Source organism: Chamaea fasciata, unplaced genomic scaffold (assembly GCF_029207755.1).
Source record: "Chamaea fasciata isolate MVZ Bird 193981 ecotype frontalis unplaced genomic scaffold, bChaFas1.0.hap1 SCAF_6, whole genome shotgun sequence".
NCBI classification, from domain to species: Eukaryota; Metazoa; Chordata; class Aves; order Passeriformes; family Sylviidae; genus Chamaea; species Chamaea fasciata.
Window position 1 is genome coordinate 69870244 of NW_027094091.1, and position 14768 is coordinate 69885011.

General features: G+C 50.3%; 1 protein-coding gene across 6 annotated transcripts in view; it reads right to left on the reverse strand.

The window, feature by feature from the left end:
- SLC4A4 (solute carrier family 4 member 4) overlaps nt 1-14768 on the reverse strand; it is a 123501-nt gene that overhangs the window by 41271 nt on the left and 67462 nt on the right. For 4 of the 6 annotated variants that reach the window (XM_066184724.1, XM_066184720.1, XM_066184722.1 and 1 more), the window contains exons 4-6: nt 8062-8197; nt 4293-4453; nt 1645-1824 (exon numbers count right to left, since the gene is read on the reverse strand). In XM_066184724.1, the coding sequence (XP_066040821.1) occupies nt 1645-1824; nt 4293-4453; nt 8062-8197 (477 nt within the window). The remainder of the gene's footprint in view (nt 1-1644; nt 1825-4292; nt 4454-8061; nt 8198-14768) is intronic. The other 2 variants (XM_066184725.1, XM_066184726.1) reach the window with 2 other exon arrangements.

The following is a 14768-nucleotide window of genomic DNA, read 5'->3' on the forward strand; positions in this document are numbered from 1 at the left end:
AAACAAGAACCTGGAAGGAATGAAAGGGAAATCACTTAAAATCCAAGTAAAGAAGGCCCTTAGCCATGAAAAATGAGGAGGGGCTGAGTGAGAACGTGAGGAATGGCCCCTGCCAGCATCACTCTTCCTGGGCTAAGCTCTGCCTACGGGCAGGAAAAGGGGTTTGCGGCCGAGAACTGAGGGCACCCCCTGCAAGAGAGCACCAGTAGCCGAAGCTGTGTGTGTCTGGTGCTCAGCCTCCCACGCACAGCCACAGGCCAGGATCCCACTCCTCACAGCAAACCCGGCCATCAAAGGTCCAGAAAAGGTTCGGAGTCACAGGGGTGGTAACAGAAAGCAGATGCCTTCTGCCCAAACCGCGGGGAGCACACCACGGCTGCGGCTTGCAGCCACGCGGTCTAGCAGAAGGAGTCCCTGCCCACGGCTCCTCCAGCTGCAGGACTCCTGGGGCCACGCTGAGCCCCTTCCCTAAGGCTGTACGCTCCTCACAGTGCCCGCCCCAGAGGCCGGTCCCTCTCTGCTCCACGGGACTCCTGCAGGGAGGGTCACCGAGGAGAACGCTCCCTTGGCTCACGTTACTGCACCTTGCGTTACTCGCTCCTTCACCGCCTCGTCAAGGCTCTCCGACACGACAAGAGGCATCACCCAGAGCAAGAAACAGCCTCCACGTGCACACACACGCCTGCTGCAAAGTCAAAGGATGAGCCAAGGCAGGAAATAGTGATCAAGGGTGAGAACAGGTTACGAAGGAATGTTACGGTGAGTTTTAGCAGCCCAACACAGCAAGCTAAGAGGCCTTCGGTGGAGCAAGAAGAAAAGAATTTCTTCACCTGCTTTTATTTCTGGGTGTTTTTAAATGGCAACTTTTAGCCCAATTTCCAGACTGCCACAGGAGACAGTTGAGAGAACTCCAAGGCACGACAAGAGGCTTAAAAACTCCTCCTTTTTTTATCACAATGAGCAAGAATACCCCAGATCTCCACCCAAGGGCAAGCACTGAGTCAGTGCTCAGGCCTCCATAGCTGTCTGCACACACACACACACACACACACATTTAGGGACACCACTACCAACACGGCACTACCTAGTACACCATTTCCAGAGAGAAGACGAGACATATTCACAACACACACCACAAAACTATTTTAAGACGAACAAAGCAAGATGGGAATCGGCTTTACCCCACTGGACAACGATTGTATGGCAATAAAATGCAAGCTGGATGTTACTGCCAGGTCACTTTTGATTCACAGTGCCACCGGCACTGTCTCTCACGGACACGGAATGTGCACGGAAGCTTGGTCTCTGCCCAAATGTTTCAGGTGATCGGCCTTTTAAGGTTCAGGCGCCACCAAAGTTTTTTTGCGGATCTCTCTTTCCTATTGCTGCTCCTAAACTATCCCCTAGACACCAGCTGCAAGAGCACCCCCTGCCCTGCCCCTGGAGTCCCTGTCAGTCCAGTGAAGATGTGGTTAGAGCGCCGTGCCACGGCCGAAGCAGCCTGCGGAGCCCCCGCTGATGCGCCATCAGCACGGTCTCGCCGCTCCCTCGGGGGTTAGGAAAGCAGTGTCAGGGCCACAGTTAGTTCTGGGCGGGTGGGTTGCCGTGACAGAGAAGGCCATAGCCAGGGAGCCTCTGCATTACCATTATCGGGGTTGGAAAACATCCTACTTGCACTGGAGACGGTCTTTCCAATGTCAGCCAGCGAGCGCAGGTTGGACTTCTTGGTCTGGTGCCGGTGCTTCCTGAGCAGCGTGTAGGTGACCTTGTCCTTCAGTTCGCATTTCAACAGCCCCGTCTCGATCTGATTGTCAACGATCATCTCTGTGGCAGGCACGGGAAGAGGGAGGGAGGGAAGAGCAAAATTAACCACAGAGCTCAAAACTGCTTCCAGGGAGGGCAGAGAGAGAGGGGTTGGAGGCATTTCCACCCTGCCTTTTTGAAGGCTTTCTTACCATCTCAAAGCCAAGTTTTATTTATATAAAAATCCCTTTTAGACATCCCTCTTGCAACACAATGTAAGCATCTCCATCCAGCAGGAGCCACTAACACACACTTACTGCACTGAGATTCCCTTCTGCTGTTTCCTACATCCCACAGAGCCCATTTCAAAGACCAGGGTAAGATGGTTCTTAGCTCAGGAACTGAATCTCTGCTGAGCCTGGACTTCCATGAAGATGCTATGACTCTGTTGCAAGTTCCACGATGCTCCCAAAAAGCACACCCAAAAACTTGTATCAGATTCACCGAGGCCTGAGTTGACCTTGCAGGCCCCAGTAAAACCTAATCTAAAGAAAGGAAGAAGTCCTGGAGATGAGCCACTAATTAAATCATTCCCTTGCAGGACTGAAGTGATGGCAACTACAAATGGCAGAACTTGCTCCAGTTACCACAGGATGTATTATATGGCTTTACTTTTCATGGAGTCATCAGGAGAAAAGGTGTCCTCAATGCTTGCTCACTTCCCATCACCGACCTCCTTTCTCCTCCCTTATCCCAGAGGAAAAAGGCAAAAAAGTGGCCAGACTTATGAAGAATGTCCCCTGTGCAGTAAATCTCGCATGAAGTTGTTCCCTTGATGAGCTGAGCTCGTGTGCTGTCCCCTGAAGGCAAGTGGCAGCTCCTATTTGTCTGCTGGTAACTTTTATTTGTGCTAATAATAAAAGTTATGAGCAGGGGGGAGGCAGGACATGCATCACATTTGCTAACTCAGTGAGTCAGAAAGTCATCCTCTAGGCGCTGCTCAGGAATTAATGCCTCTTCAAATCCCCAAGGAAGAGCCTAGCTCTTCCTCTCAAATTAAGACAGGGCGGGTATGCACACGTAGGTACCCTTACACAACACGCCTGGCAAAAGGCTGACCTCTGTTAAGTGTTATTTTAATACAAGCTTTTCTTGCTTACGGTTTTGGTTAGTGATTTTCAGAGTACTTCCTTCAGAACCTTCATTCAAGCTTATCCTTCTCTCTCTGGCACTTACCTTCCCTGTTGCTGATGAAAAACAAGCAACAAAGAGTTTTTCTTTGGAGTTTTCCTTTCCGGTGTGCCACTACCAGACAGCAGCCAAGAGATCATGATTAAATCATCCTGGAAATCCAGTCCTGGATATCCCTACCTGTCTGATTAAGGGTCTGGACCAGCGAAAACACCCTGCTCAGGACAGTGTCACAGTGTCACAGCAACAGCAGCCACCGATGTGTAATTTAATCTCCTAGGAATTAGATTTAATTTGGGTGTTGAAGAAGGAGATTGAAGGTGACATCTCAAAGGGACTTCAAAAGAAAATTTAATGTTTGAGGGTTTAAGGTTTCAGACCATGAACATTAGCTTCTGAAGCAGATTCACCTTCAGCAGAAAACTTGAGAGGCTCTTGGGGGTTTTATTCTGTTAAAACTTTGCAAAGCTGTGCATTTGGATACACAGACACAAAAGCAAAGGAAGGCAAATGCCACCAAAAGCACTCGCAAAACTAAGGTCAAAACTCTGTATTTAACACCAGAAGCAGCTGCAGTTCCAAGCCTTGTGATCCAGTGCATAGGAGAATTCCGAGCCAGGATAATTCTGACCTTACTTCCTGAGATGATCATTCAAAGCACTGAGTTTTGGCAGAGGAAGTATTTAATTTTGCTCTTTTACACCTCTTCATGTAATGGCTCTTAAACTCAGCATTTTGGTTAAATGCCCCTCCACTCAATGCCTCACTTGGAAAATCTATTTTCCCTAAGTTCTCACACAGCGCAGGCAACATGATCTGGCTCTCAGCACGTCACCGAGCGCCGCCCCGGGTCACGGCCAGGTTTGACCGTACAAAACCTGCCCTCCCGTCCTGCAGAGCAGAGCACCAGCTGGTACCCGGGGTGCTGTCCCCTCTCCCTGGCTGGGGTGGGGGGTATCCCATCCTAAACACAGCCCCCACCTGCCTCCAGCAGGCAGCTCAGCACCTCACCCCAGAGCAGCTCCCGGCCCGAGTCGTTCTGCACGCACGGTACCTGATGGGCGTCTCTGCCCCTGGAGACGTGGCCCTGTCACGTGTCACCTTTTCCGCAGTGAACATAAATTAAACTGATGTCTTTTACTCTCCTTCCTGCACTGAGAAGGACTCTTTTCATCCATCTGTGATCATTTTCCAGGCGCTTCCCAGTTTTCTCCTCTTATTCCTCGTTCTTTCCCATTTTTCCCTCTTTTATTGGCAAAGCAGTGCTTCTTCATTTAAACCATCCATAAAACCATACCAGGGCTAAGAAAAATGTCTGAGGAAGCGGCGAGGGAAAGAGTCAAGACAGGTATACTTACCCACCACCTGTGGGAGGGAGGAGGCCTCCATATCCAGCATGATGGAGCCCTTCTCTATGCACGTCCTCAGCTCGAACAGGCTGTGCAGAGACAAGGTGGCCACGTGCGGTTTGCTCCATCGCTCCCCGCCTTGTTCTACCTTCTCCTCAAACTTGATCCACCTACAACAGGGCAGTGAGAGGGGGTTAGGGCTCTTGCCTCCTGGCGGGAAAATAAATCAGCGCTTCTGGAAACAAGGCAACTTGTCCTTCGCTATCTTGGCACTTCTTGTCTAACGGCTGGACGCTATCGTCTCAGAGGGCTGCTCCAAACTAAACGATTCTGTGATTCAAATTCGGGCGATAAAATACGGAATCAGCCACTGCCAAGATGCAGGCAGCACGGAATACTGCTGTCCCACGCCCAGAGGCTGACAAAGGGGAGAAGAGGAGCACATCCCAGCCACATCTGAAGGTGCTCTTAGAGAACATACGAGCCACCAAAGGAGAAGGCACAAATTAAGGAGCTCCTTCTTTCCCCCCAGCTGCTGTTTAATGATTTAACCCAGCAGGTCAGAAAAACCCAGAAAACTTATCTCTAATGGAAGCTGAGAGCAAAGGGTAAAATCCCGGTTGTGCAAAACACTCTTTACACCCCTAAAACTACATCCCAAGAGCAGGGAAGCAGGAGGCTCCGTGCCCCTGGGCTACAGCCCACCCCCTCTTCCCCCTGCAGCCTTGACCCTGCCCTTGGCTTCGCTGTGCCCAGCCCGGAGCACGCAGGGATGGAGCACGTGGCTCCTGCACTGGCCGGGGGATCTCACCTGGCCCACACCACCCAGCAACGGCTTTGGTGCAAACTGGGGTGCAGGAAAGGGTGGTTCGATATGCCCCAGTGGCAAAGCAGAAATGCTTTTTAATCCCCTCTTGAGACACCATTTTAATATATGTGGAAAATGGAAATTCCAGTCACTAATATAAAGGGATTATTAAGAAAAAAAAAACCAAACAAAAAACCAACCCACACATAAGGTAAGGAAGCTCATAAATTTGTTCAAAAGAATATTATTAACAGCAAGCAAAATTATCTTTAATCCTGAAAAATGTATTACTTGAGGATTAATCAATTATGTTTCACAATTGCAGTAATCTCTTTTTGAGACTCTGTTTTTTAAAGCTGATTTTTAACTCAAGCTAAAAAACTGATTTTCATCTCCAATTAATAAGGTCCTTTTAGTTCACAAAAACTAAGCGTTTCCCAGGACACCTGAGGGACCTGGGTGGATGCAAATCTGTGCACTTCAGGGGCTTTGTGTGATGTGGGACCGAGTTACATCCACCCCGTAACAACAGGAAGGCTGAAAATTACCAGTGTTTGTCCTTCCAGGGAAAGTGATTACTCACAACTACCAATATTTGCTTTTTGTTTACTTTTCTCACTACAATCCACAATCCAAACTGCAATAAACCAAATATTAACTTGCAAACCTGGGTGAACAAATGCCTGCTCAGTTCGTGCTACCAGGGAGCGGTATGGGTTGGGAGGGACCTGAAAGTTCACCTGCTTCCAGACTGCTGCCATGGGCAGGGGCACCTTCCGCTAACCAGGCTGCACTAACGTGGGAATGCCTGCATTCCATGGGTGGTCATAGGGTACTGAGTGAAGCTGAGAAAGGAAAAGACCTGCGGCAGCCGGAGACCCCCAGCCGGTTGTGAGCCGCAGGGAAGTATCTCTGTCCACCACAGCGTGGGGACTGTCACTCTGTAAGGCAGGGAGATGGCAGGAAGGCGATGGGATTACAGAGAAAAGGAATGACAGGGTTGGGCTGTGGAATGGTGGATACGAGTTTTTTAAACTTCTGTTATAATCTTTTTTTTTGGTTATATAAGCTGTGCCAGGAATTACGTTTTTATCCTCCACCCTTTTACACCTGATAATACCAACACGGCTTTCACGGGGCTGGGAGTGAGGTGCAGCAGACAGAAGGAACGTGTAGATGTCAGAACAGAGCAGGAGGGAGATGAGGAAGGAAATTTAATTGTTTGTTCTCTCAAACACGAGCGCAGGTAGTGCTGCTCTCCCCAGCTGGGAGCCGTGCAGTTCTACACTGGGGCCAGGGTGAGCATCAACCCCACAAGGTCTCTTCTGTCCTCTCCTCTCTCCTCTGCCCACACAGCCCTGCGCTTTTTCCTGTGTTCAGGACCTGCTCATGCAGCTTCCCAGCTGTTCTGCAGCAGCAGATGTAAAACAACCCCAAAACAGCTGGCAGATCCAGTGCCCGCTGAAACACAGTGCCAGCCAGCTCTGGATGCACTGGGAGATGCTCAGGAGCTCCCAGGAGGTTCTGTGGTGCAAGATTAAGCAATTTCAGGAATGTACTGAAAAATCCCGAACAATCAGACACCGTGTAAGATCACCATCCACCAAGGCAGGAGGTTGCGCCAATGTAGAAATTAACATGGTGCTTCATTACATTCCGTGTCATTTACACAAAGAATCAGGGATCCGTTCAGGTCGGCAAAGTCCTCTAAGATCATCCAATCCGAACATTAACCCAGCAAAGCCAAGGCCACCACCTACCCATGTGCCTAAGCATCACATCTACACATTTGTTAAATCCCACGAGAGAGGAGGACTCCACCACTACCCGGGGCAGCCAACCCTATGGGTGAAGAAAACTTTCCTAATACCCGACCTAAAACTCCCCTGGCACAACTTGAGGCTGTTTCCCCTCGTCCTGTGGTTTGCTGCTTGGGAGAAGAACCCCAGAGAGAAGCCCACGCACAGCTCAATGCAGCACTCCTACCAAAGACGTGCAAAAACACCTAAATCAGGAAGTGCTGGACTCATGGTAAGAGGAAAGAAGTGCAACAAAGGAGGAAAGGATGAGCAAAAAGTCAGAAGTTAGAGAGCAAAAGGTGAAAAGTCATTAAGTTCCCCAAGCGACTGAGAAGCAAAAATAAAGCAAGATAAGAGATAAAGGGGGAGGTGTTAGGGTAGCTCATTAAATCACAGGTAAAGAAGGTTAAGGTGACCAAAGAGGGACTAACTTTGAACACAGACAGTGCCCTTAAGAGAGGGGGGTGGGGAAAGAGCATGGCCCAGCCGCCATAAAGGAAAAGGAAAACCCCCCAGGCTCAATTGGGAATAGGTCAGTGGTGTTCAGACATAAACGACATGCAACTTGTAGCAGTCAGACCCCAAAAACATCCCAGCTTCTTTGTCACAGCTTTTTGACCAAAGTAACAGCAGCATCAAAGAAACCCAACCAAGGAACCCAAAGCAAGCAACCCCATCCAGCATTTAACGTGCACCTTGAATACTTTCTTCACAAGAAAATACCTTCCAACCTTTTTCCAATTTAAAATGAATTCCATCAGTAACTCACTAGGACGGGGACAGCTATAATTTCCCAGCCTGTGGTGTGAGGTGGGAGCAGGCTCAAAAGCTACTTTGGGGCACTAAGTACTGAAGTGGTTTGGACTCAGCCAGCAACTTCTGGCAATTCCGGCCGAGACACGTACCCCTTTGCAAAGCACCACTGAGCCCATACTTTTCTCTCCGCAGGTAAACTGTTGTAATCAATCTGGCACTCTACTGCTTTCCTAGTTCTTCTTTTGGAATATTTAAACAAACCCTACGGTAATTTCAACTACACAGGCTCCTTTCCGTGGAGTTGCCATGCGGTCCTGTGGCGTGGGCATCGCCCAATGGAATGCTAGAACAGGAATCTCCCATGGGAGCGCTGCTGGCTGCCCTTCCCTTTCGGGGTAAAGGAAAACCGACCCACCTTGCAGTCTCCTTCCACTCCATCTCCTGTCCATCGACAGCCAGAAGTTCGTCCAGCTCGGTGAAGAGCTGCGGGGGCGCGGGGCTGTCATCTTCCTCTCCGAGGATGAAGCGGATGCGCTCAGCGGCGGGGGAGACTGCAGAGGTGAAAATACTGCGGTTAACGGCCTGCGAGATGACCAGGGACGTGCGGCTCCTCTCCTTGCCCTGCTCCCCAAGGCCATTCAGCTGTTTCTCCAGGCTGCCTTTGCCATCTGACATCCTCGTCGCTGCGGACGCAGGGGCGGGAGCGAGGGTGCCTCTATCTCCCTCTCTCCCCTTCCTTGCCTCTCACCGAACTTCTTACAAGTTCAAGCTGGGAGTAAAGTTCAGGAAAACTTGTCTCTTCCTACAGACCTTAACTATGTTACAGCAATTTGCAGTCCTTGTAAAAATAAGCACTATGGAGCTCAGAACCAACGTGCTCTGCGGCGCTGCCCGAGGACCTGCCGCTCTCTGAGCAGCCTGGATCCTTCACCCCTTTTTTATATGACCTAAAACCAGTTCCAGCCAAACCAATTGGGGGCTTGCTGGCACAGCATCCCAGCGCTGGCTTTTCCCTCCCTCCCTGCCAGCCAGGTTTGGGCTGCCATTGGCCTGCAAGGCAGGCTGGAACCTCCCCAGCCCAGCACTAGAAAACACAGGAATACTTAACAGAAGGGTTGTGCCATCTATACGTGAAGAATGCAACCCAATGCATTTCGTCAGGCACCAGTGCACTGAAAAAAAACGACTGGTCCCGGTTGGAAAAGACTGCCTGTTTAGGCAAAAGAACTGCGTTCAGCACACAGCACGGGCAAAGTCTGTCTGCATTATAGGCTTGAGAAAAAGGACAGAAAGCCTTTCCTGGTTAAGGATGCAGAATTCAAACCCGAGAACATCGCTGTCCCTATCCCAAGGGCATCTGCTAACGGGAACTGGAGCCCACACCACCAGTCACCTTGCTGGAGGGCTCCTTGGGCTCTACAGCCTTTTTCTCAGCCTATCACCTTAAAACAAAGGTGTGACCATGGGACATTTTAAGACAGGCATCCCTTCTGCTCGATGTTTATCAGCATTAGAGATACACAGCAGACTATGAACTTTGAACAGTTCTGCTAAAATCTCCTTTCTTTTCAAAAGATCAGCTGGCTGTCTCTTGCAAAATAATTAGTTACACCAGGTGTCCAACCACATTGATTTTTCCAGGGTAAGCAGACTCTCAATTTGCAATGGGAAAAAAGAAACCAGTAAACAACATGCCCTTTACTCCTTTTTCTTTTCCTTAAATACACTTTCATAGCTTTCTTCCTAAAGTACTCAGTTACAGTGACGATGCTTTAGTAATATAGATTTCTTTTTGACTGACAGCATACTTGTAATCATAAATGCCCTTGGAATCTCCTGGGAGCCAAGGACCTTGCCCCGCTGCTACAGCAGCCTCCCCATTACAAGGCACTCAACTTCCTGCAGGCTTCGGGAGAGCTGGAGAAGGACTTCTGACAAGGGCCTGGAGTGACAGGACAAGGGCAAATGGCTTCCCACTGACAGAGGGCAGGGCTAGATGGGACACTGGGCAGGAGTTGCTCCCTGTGAGGCTGGTGAGGCCCTGGCACAGGCTGCCCAGAGAAGCTGTGGCTGCCCCATCCCTGCAAGTGTCCAAGGCCAGCCTGAATGGGGCTTGGAGCAACCTGGGCCAGTGGAAGGTGTCCCTGGCTAGAATGAGATGCCAGGCTACCCATCCACATCATGCACGTTCCACTGTCCTCTTCCTTTACCTGCACTAATGAATCTCAATATACTTTCATATTCAAACAGAATTCGAATATCACAGCTAGAAAACAAATAAAATACATGTCCATCTCCTTGCTTCAAAAAGCAAGGTGGACCACGGAGGTGGCTGCTGCTTGGAAGAGGCTGTAAGAGAAGGGACTGCAGAGCTTCTTGAGCTGTTGAAGGCATCCACTGGAGCCGATGGGAAAAGTCTCTCTTGAGCCACTCTGAAGAGGTTTTACTATGTGGAAGAGTTACCCTGACATTTCCAGCCATAAAATGATCATTCCACAATATTTTGCACACTGAACCTGGGTGCCCATCGTCCGCCACCCCTTCTTTTCTTGTCTCCCTCCTCTCCCTGCTGCTAATTTCCCATTACCCGCACTTAGGGCCAGTGATAAGGTTCACGATCCCATTAGGGCATTTGCTGGGTCACAGGTCCCCGACGCTGGCTTGACCACATGCTCTTTACTGCGATTTTGTGAGTTAATGGGCCGTTTATGGGTTGTTTATGTGCTCTCTTTAGCAAGGAGAACATATTTTCATCTTAATCTCCAGGCGAACACCGTGTGCTCAGCGTGGGCAGCCAGCTGAGCACCGGGCTCAGGGGCTGGAGAGTCATTAACCCAGGGGGTGACCCCCCAGCCCTCTGCCTGCCTGACCTTTGAGCACCACCTCGCCAGCCTGCCCCGGCCTTGGCCATCACCTTCACTTCCACCTCGGCCGGCCAGCTCAGGAGCTGTTCAAGCCACCACCGCTGACGCCAGCAGCGGCTCACGCTGGTCAATACGGTTTTCCTTGCTGTCTTACTCATCGGAACAACCTGATGGACAGCAGACATTTGCAGCAGAGAAAAGGCTAATCCACGAATTTAGACGGCTGGGGGTGTACTTTTCCCCTGAATGGGAGAGGAATTAAGATATTAATTGCAGAGGGTGGAATGTTCCAACACAACATGGATACAGAGGCAATGCCATCCATGGGGGACGTCTCCCACTTCCCTCTCTTCCTTTTCCTGCTCCACTCAGCCACACACAGTCCGTGAGGCAGCTTATAAAATCGTAACTTGCACAAGAGCAAACACATCAGCAGTTTCTCCAAGTTCAGGTCAGGCCAATTCTGAGCACAATGTATATACCCTCGGGTTCCCAACGGCAAAAATCAATCTCCATCAAGAGAGAGGAATCTCAGGGAGTTCAGAAATAGGGAGAGACACGTTCTAGCACAACAACCTCAAATCAGGCACGGCTGAGCTTCCCAGCCCAGCTCCAGCCACGGCTTTGGTGGCAGCCCTCCCTCACTGCCTGGTGCGATGGCACAGCCGGACATGGAAATGCCAGGGGGCTTTGTGCCATTGGTCCCTATCCTGCTTCCGTGCCAAGGGCCTGGCTGGTGGTGGGCTCTCTTGGGTGTATGATGCTGCCTCAGGATGGAGGACGGGGGTATCTGTGCTGATGCACAAGTTAAACAGCCTGCTCTCCACCCGGCCAACATGCTTTTGTTCCTCCTGGCTTTTTCAGAGACCCTTCTGAAGACCCTGGGGACCTGCACCTCAGTCATCCATCCGAGGCCAAAGGGACCACCAGACACAAAGCTCTCTGTTACTTCTATGTGCGTCGCCAGCTACAGAAATCCCCGAGGGACCTGGTGCAAATTCCTCCCCAGAGCCCGTGGACCCCGTATTGAGGAAAGCTGCTTGTCAAATGTGCTTTCCAGGCAGGCTTATTAAAATAGGACATGATGGTACTCCCGTTCCTTTCTGTGGCTGCCCTCCCCTGTCGAAGCGCAGGCCAAACCCATTCACAGCCAGAGCAGTGACACACTTGTGCAGACACCTGTAACAGATTTAAACTTGTTCCCTTTCCAGTTCAGCTACTTCCCTTCCAAATTCTCCAGTACCAAAACCAATTTTAATTGTGTGTCAACGTCAAAACAAGGCACCCAGCAAAGGCAAGCAGGGAGGCTTTGATGGCCCACAGTCCCACCAGCTTCCTTGAAAGACAAACCTGAACGGAACCCCAGCTAAAACCAGGAGTCGCTGAAAACAATCCCCTGGGGCACCTCTGCCAGTTCCTGTACGGCATCCCACAAGGGATGCTCTCCCGCTTTACCAGCAATACTGTCCGGCACTCCTGGAGCACACAGACCCTCCACGCTCTTCCTGCAACTTCACAGGTAAGAACTGTTATTTCCTCTACGGAAGGGAGAACGATCACTTCAGGTAACACCAGTTTCTGCAGAGCAGCCCAGGTGAGAACTGCTTTCCTGATTCTCCAAGTGCTCCACCGAGCACAAGCATCCCTGAACACCCCCGAAGAAAGCAAGTGCACATGCATTGACATGTGACGCCTGCCTTTGGGAAGACTGCTCCGGGAACACAGCCCTGAGGCTGCACACCAGCCTTCCCCGGGGTCCCGCAGATCCACCCCTGGGTGATCCGCTCCCCAGCTAATCCCTCTAAGCAAGCGTGGGAATTTCTCTTTTGCTTGTTTTGTGTCTTTGCTTGTGAACGATTACTTTTTGACCCCGTGCTGGGGCGGGCCGGCTCTGAGGCAGATTAGACTTTCCACAGGCAGGACTTGGCAGCCAGCAGGGAACGCTCCCCACACTACCTGCATCCCACCCCAGGCCATTTCTTGGGGTGCGGAGAATGCTATTCAAGGTGCTTGATCTATACTGGAGCAAATCTACCCTATCCCTGGATATCCCTCCCCAGACAGAATGAAGAGCCTCTGGAATAATCCATTTTTTGCTGGACTATTGGACTGCACGATTGTACATGTTTGGCTGTAAGCTCCTCCGCAGCACGTGGCATATATTAAGTGTTTGATCTGCAAAAAATCTTCAGCATTGGACAAATTCTTACTAATACTGTGTTCTCCCAAGTGCCAGAAGAACAGCAGCATTTATGTAACACCCTGCTGGGCATTCCCAGTTCCCCTGGTCTTTGGTGCTGTGCCTACAGATACTTCATTAAAACATTCCTTGGAGGTGCAGGGAGAGATAAAGGACCCCACTTCCAAAAACGTTTCACATTAACTCACCTATGGATGCGAGGCGGACAATCAGTCTGGGAAACTTCTAAACAAACCCAGCACTATCTCATGAAAATTGGACGACCCTTATCCTAAAAGGCAATTCCCATAAATAAAGACAGCTTGCCAATTCCACCCACGTGGCTGTGATGGGGAGACCACCACCAAAAAGTCCCATGATGAGCTTTTTCCAGCATTGCTCCACTCGAGGGAGACTCTGCCTTCAAAGACTGTTCTTCTCAGCTGCAGCCAAGACCAGTAATATCTACGTGACCTGCCAGAAGCAGAGGCAGCTGCAGAATCCCAAGGAAATGGGGATGGATACCCTCCCACAGACACACAGTCAGCCAGTTGAGCCAAACTAAGTATTTTATGTATTAACAACGTGAGGCTCTGCCTGCTCACCTCAATGCCAGGCTCCCCTGATTCCAAGGGTGCGGAATTGGGCACGCGTGGACCATGCAATTCCCCATGGGTATGCCACAGCGAGATGCTAACCAACAGCGACTGGCTCCCAAGCTGATAGAAAAACAGGAAACCTGTCTTTCTACATCACGTTTTTTAAAATTTCCTGGATTCTCCGTGTGCCGTTCTTAATTGCATTAAAGGCAGCAATGCCTATGGAACACTTACTTTTACAAACCACCCAGTCCATAGTGACAAACCATACTGGTTGTGAACCTTGATATAAACTACACCACAAGCAATTCATTGGAAAATACGGATGACAAAGGTATTTTTGGACGAGTCCTGGAGATCAGCCATCTTACTTCCAGTTGTGTCAAACTGCTACGGCAGCACATTTTTAAGGAGCTGCTCCCGAGCAGTTGCCAAGAAGACTTTAATAAAGAAAGAGCAGCACCTAGAGAAAGCCTGGCTTTCTCCGCAGCTCTGGAGCATTTCCTGCTGTCACACAGACACAGGATGCTGTCTGGCATCACACTTCCATTGCACCGGAGCAACAGTCAAGTCCCCAGTGAAACAGCAGCGCAGCGGCTGCCACACAGAACTGAGCTCAAAAACCACCTCCTAATTCTCACCATCTCCCTTCTTTGGCTTTTCTTGGTTTCCGTTTTTAAAGCAGTGTGGCTTTCACAGTCTCCTTCCTGGAGAGACTGGTGCTTTCCACCTGCTGGGTCCTGTTCTGGTACCTTAAACACTGCAAGCACACCATGACCACGCACAACTCCTCCCGTATCTCCATCAGTATCACTGCACCGTGTGGCCACAAAGCAACAGCTCATCATAGGCACAAGGGAAAACTCCCGCTCCTCTGGGGAGCAGAAAAAAAAAAAAATCCTTTTCTTTCCTGACATTGAAATGTTGCCCCCCAAAGACAGTTTTAAAGCTGGTTTGACGTGCTGCAGTCCCCGAAAGTAGTGTTGTTTCCTTGCATCAGCCACAAGCCCTCCTGCCAAACTGTAACCCAGTCCACCACTGCTCATTTACCTCGTTTAGGTAACAGGGAGGGTACAGGGACACTTCTAAGGACACAGCTATAACTCTGGGCTCTTCTCTTGAGTTTAAGCTTCCACACAACGACAAGAGGAGACTTCCCTCTCTGTGCTTCCCAACCAGCCCTCGGGCTGCAATAGCCAATTTTCTGCCTATTAAGCTCTTCTCACAAGCAGGGTTTCATCGCTGTCTTTTTGTCCCGTTCAATCAATCTCTGCAGCAGCCCGGACTGTTTCAGCACTTCTGGAAGTCTCCTGCAGCAGGGGCTTGGCAGGACAGAACCCACCCAGAGCGGGAGGAAACTACACACACGTGGGTGACGATTTTCCCTATTTACTCCCACAGTTTCTGTGCATGCCAAGCCCTTCGTCCCGTGTCTCCGGCTGCAGTGGAGCCCACCTCCGTTGCCAGGCAGTTTTTCAAG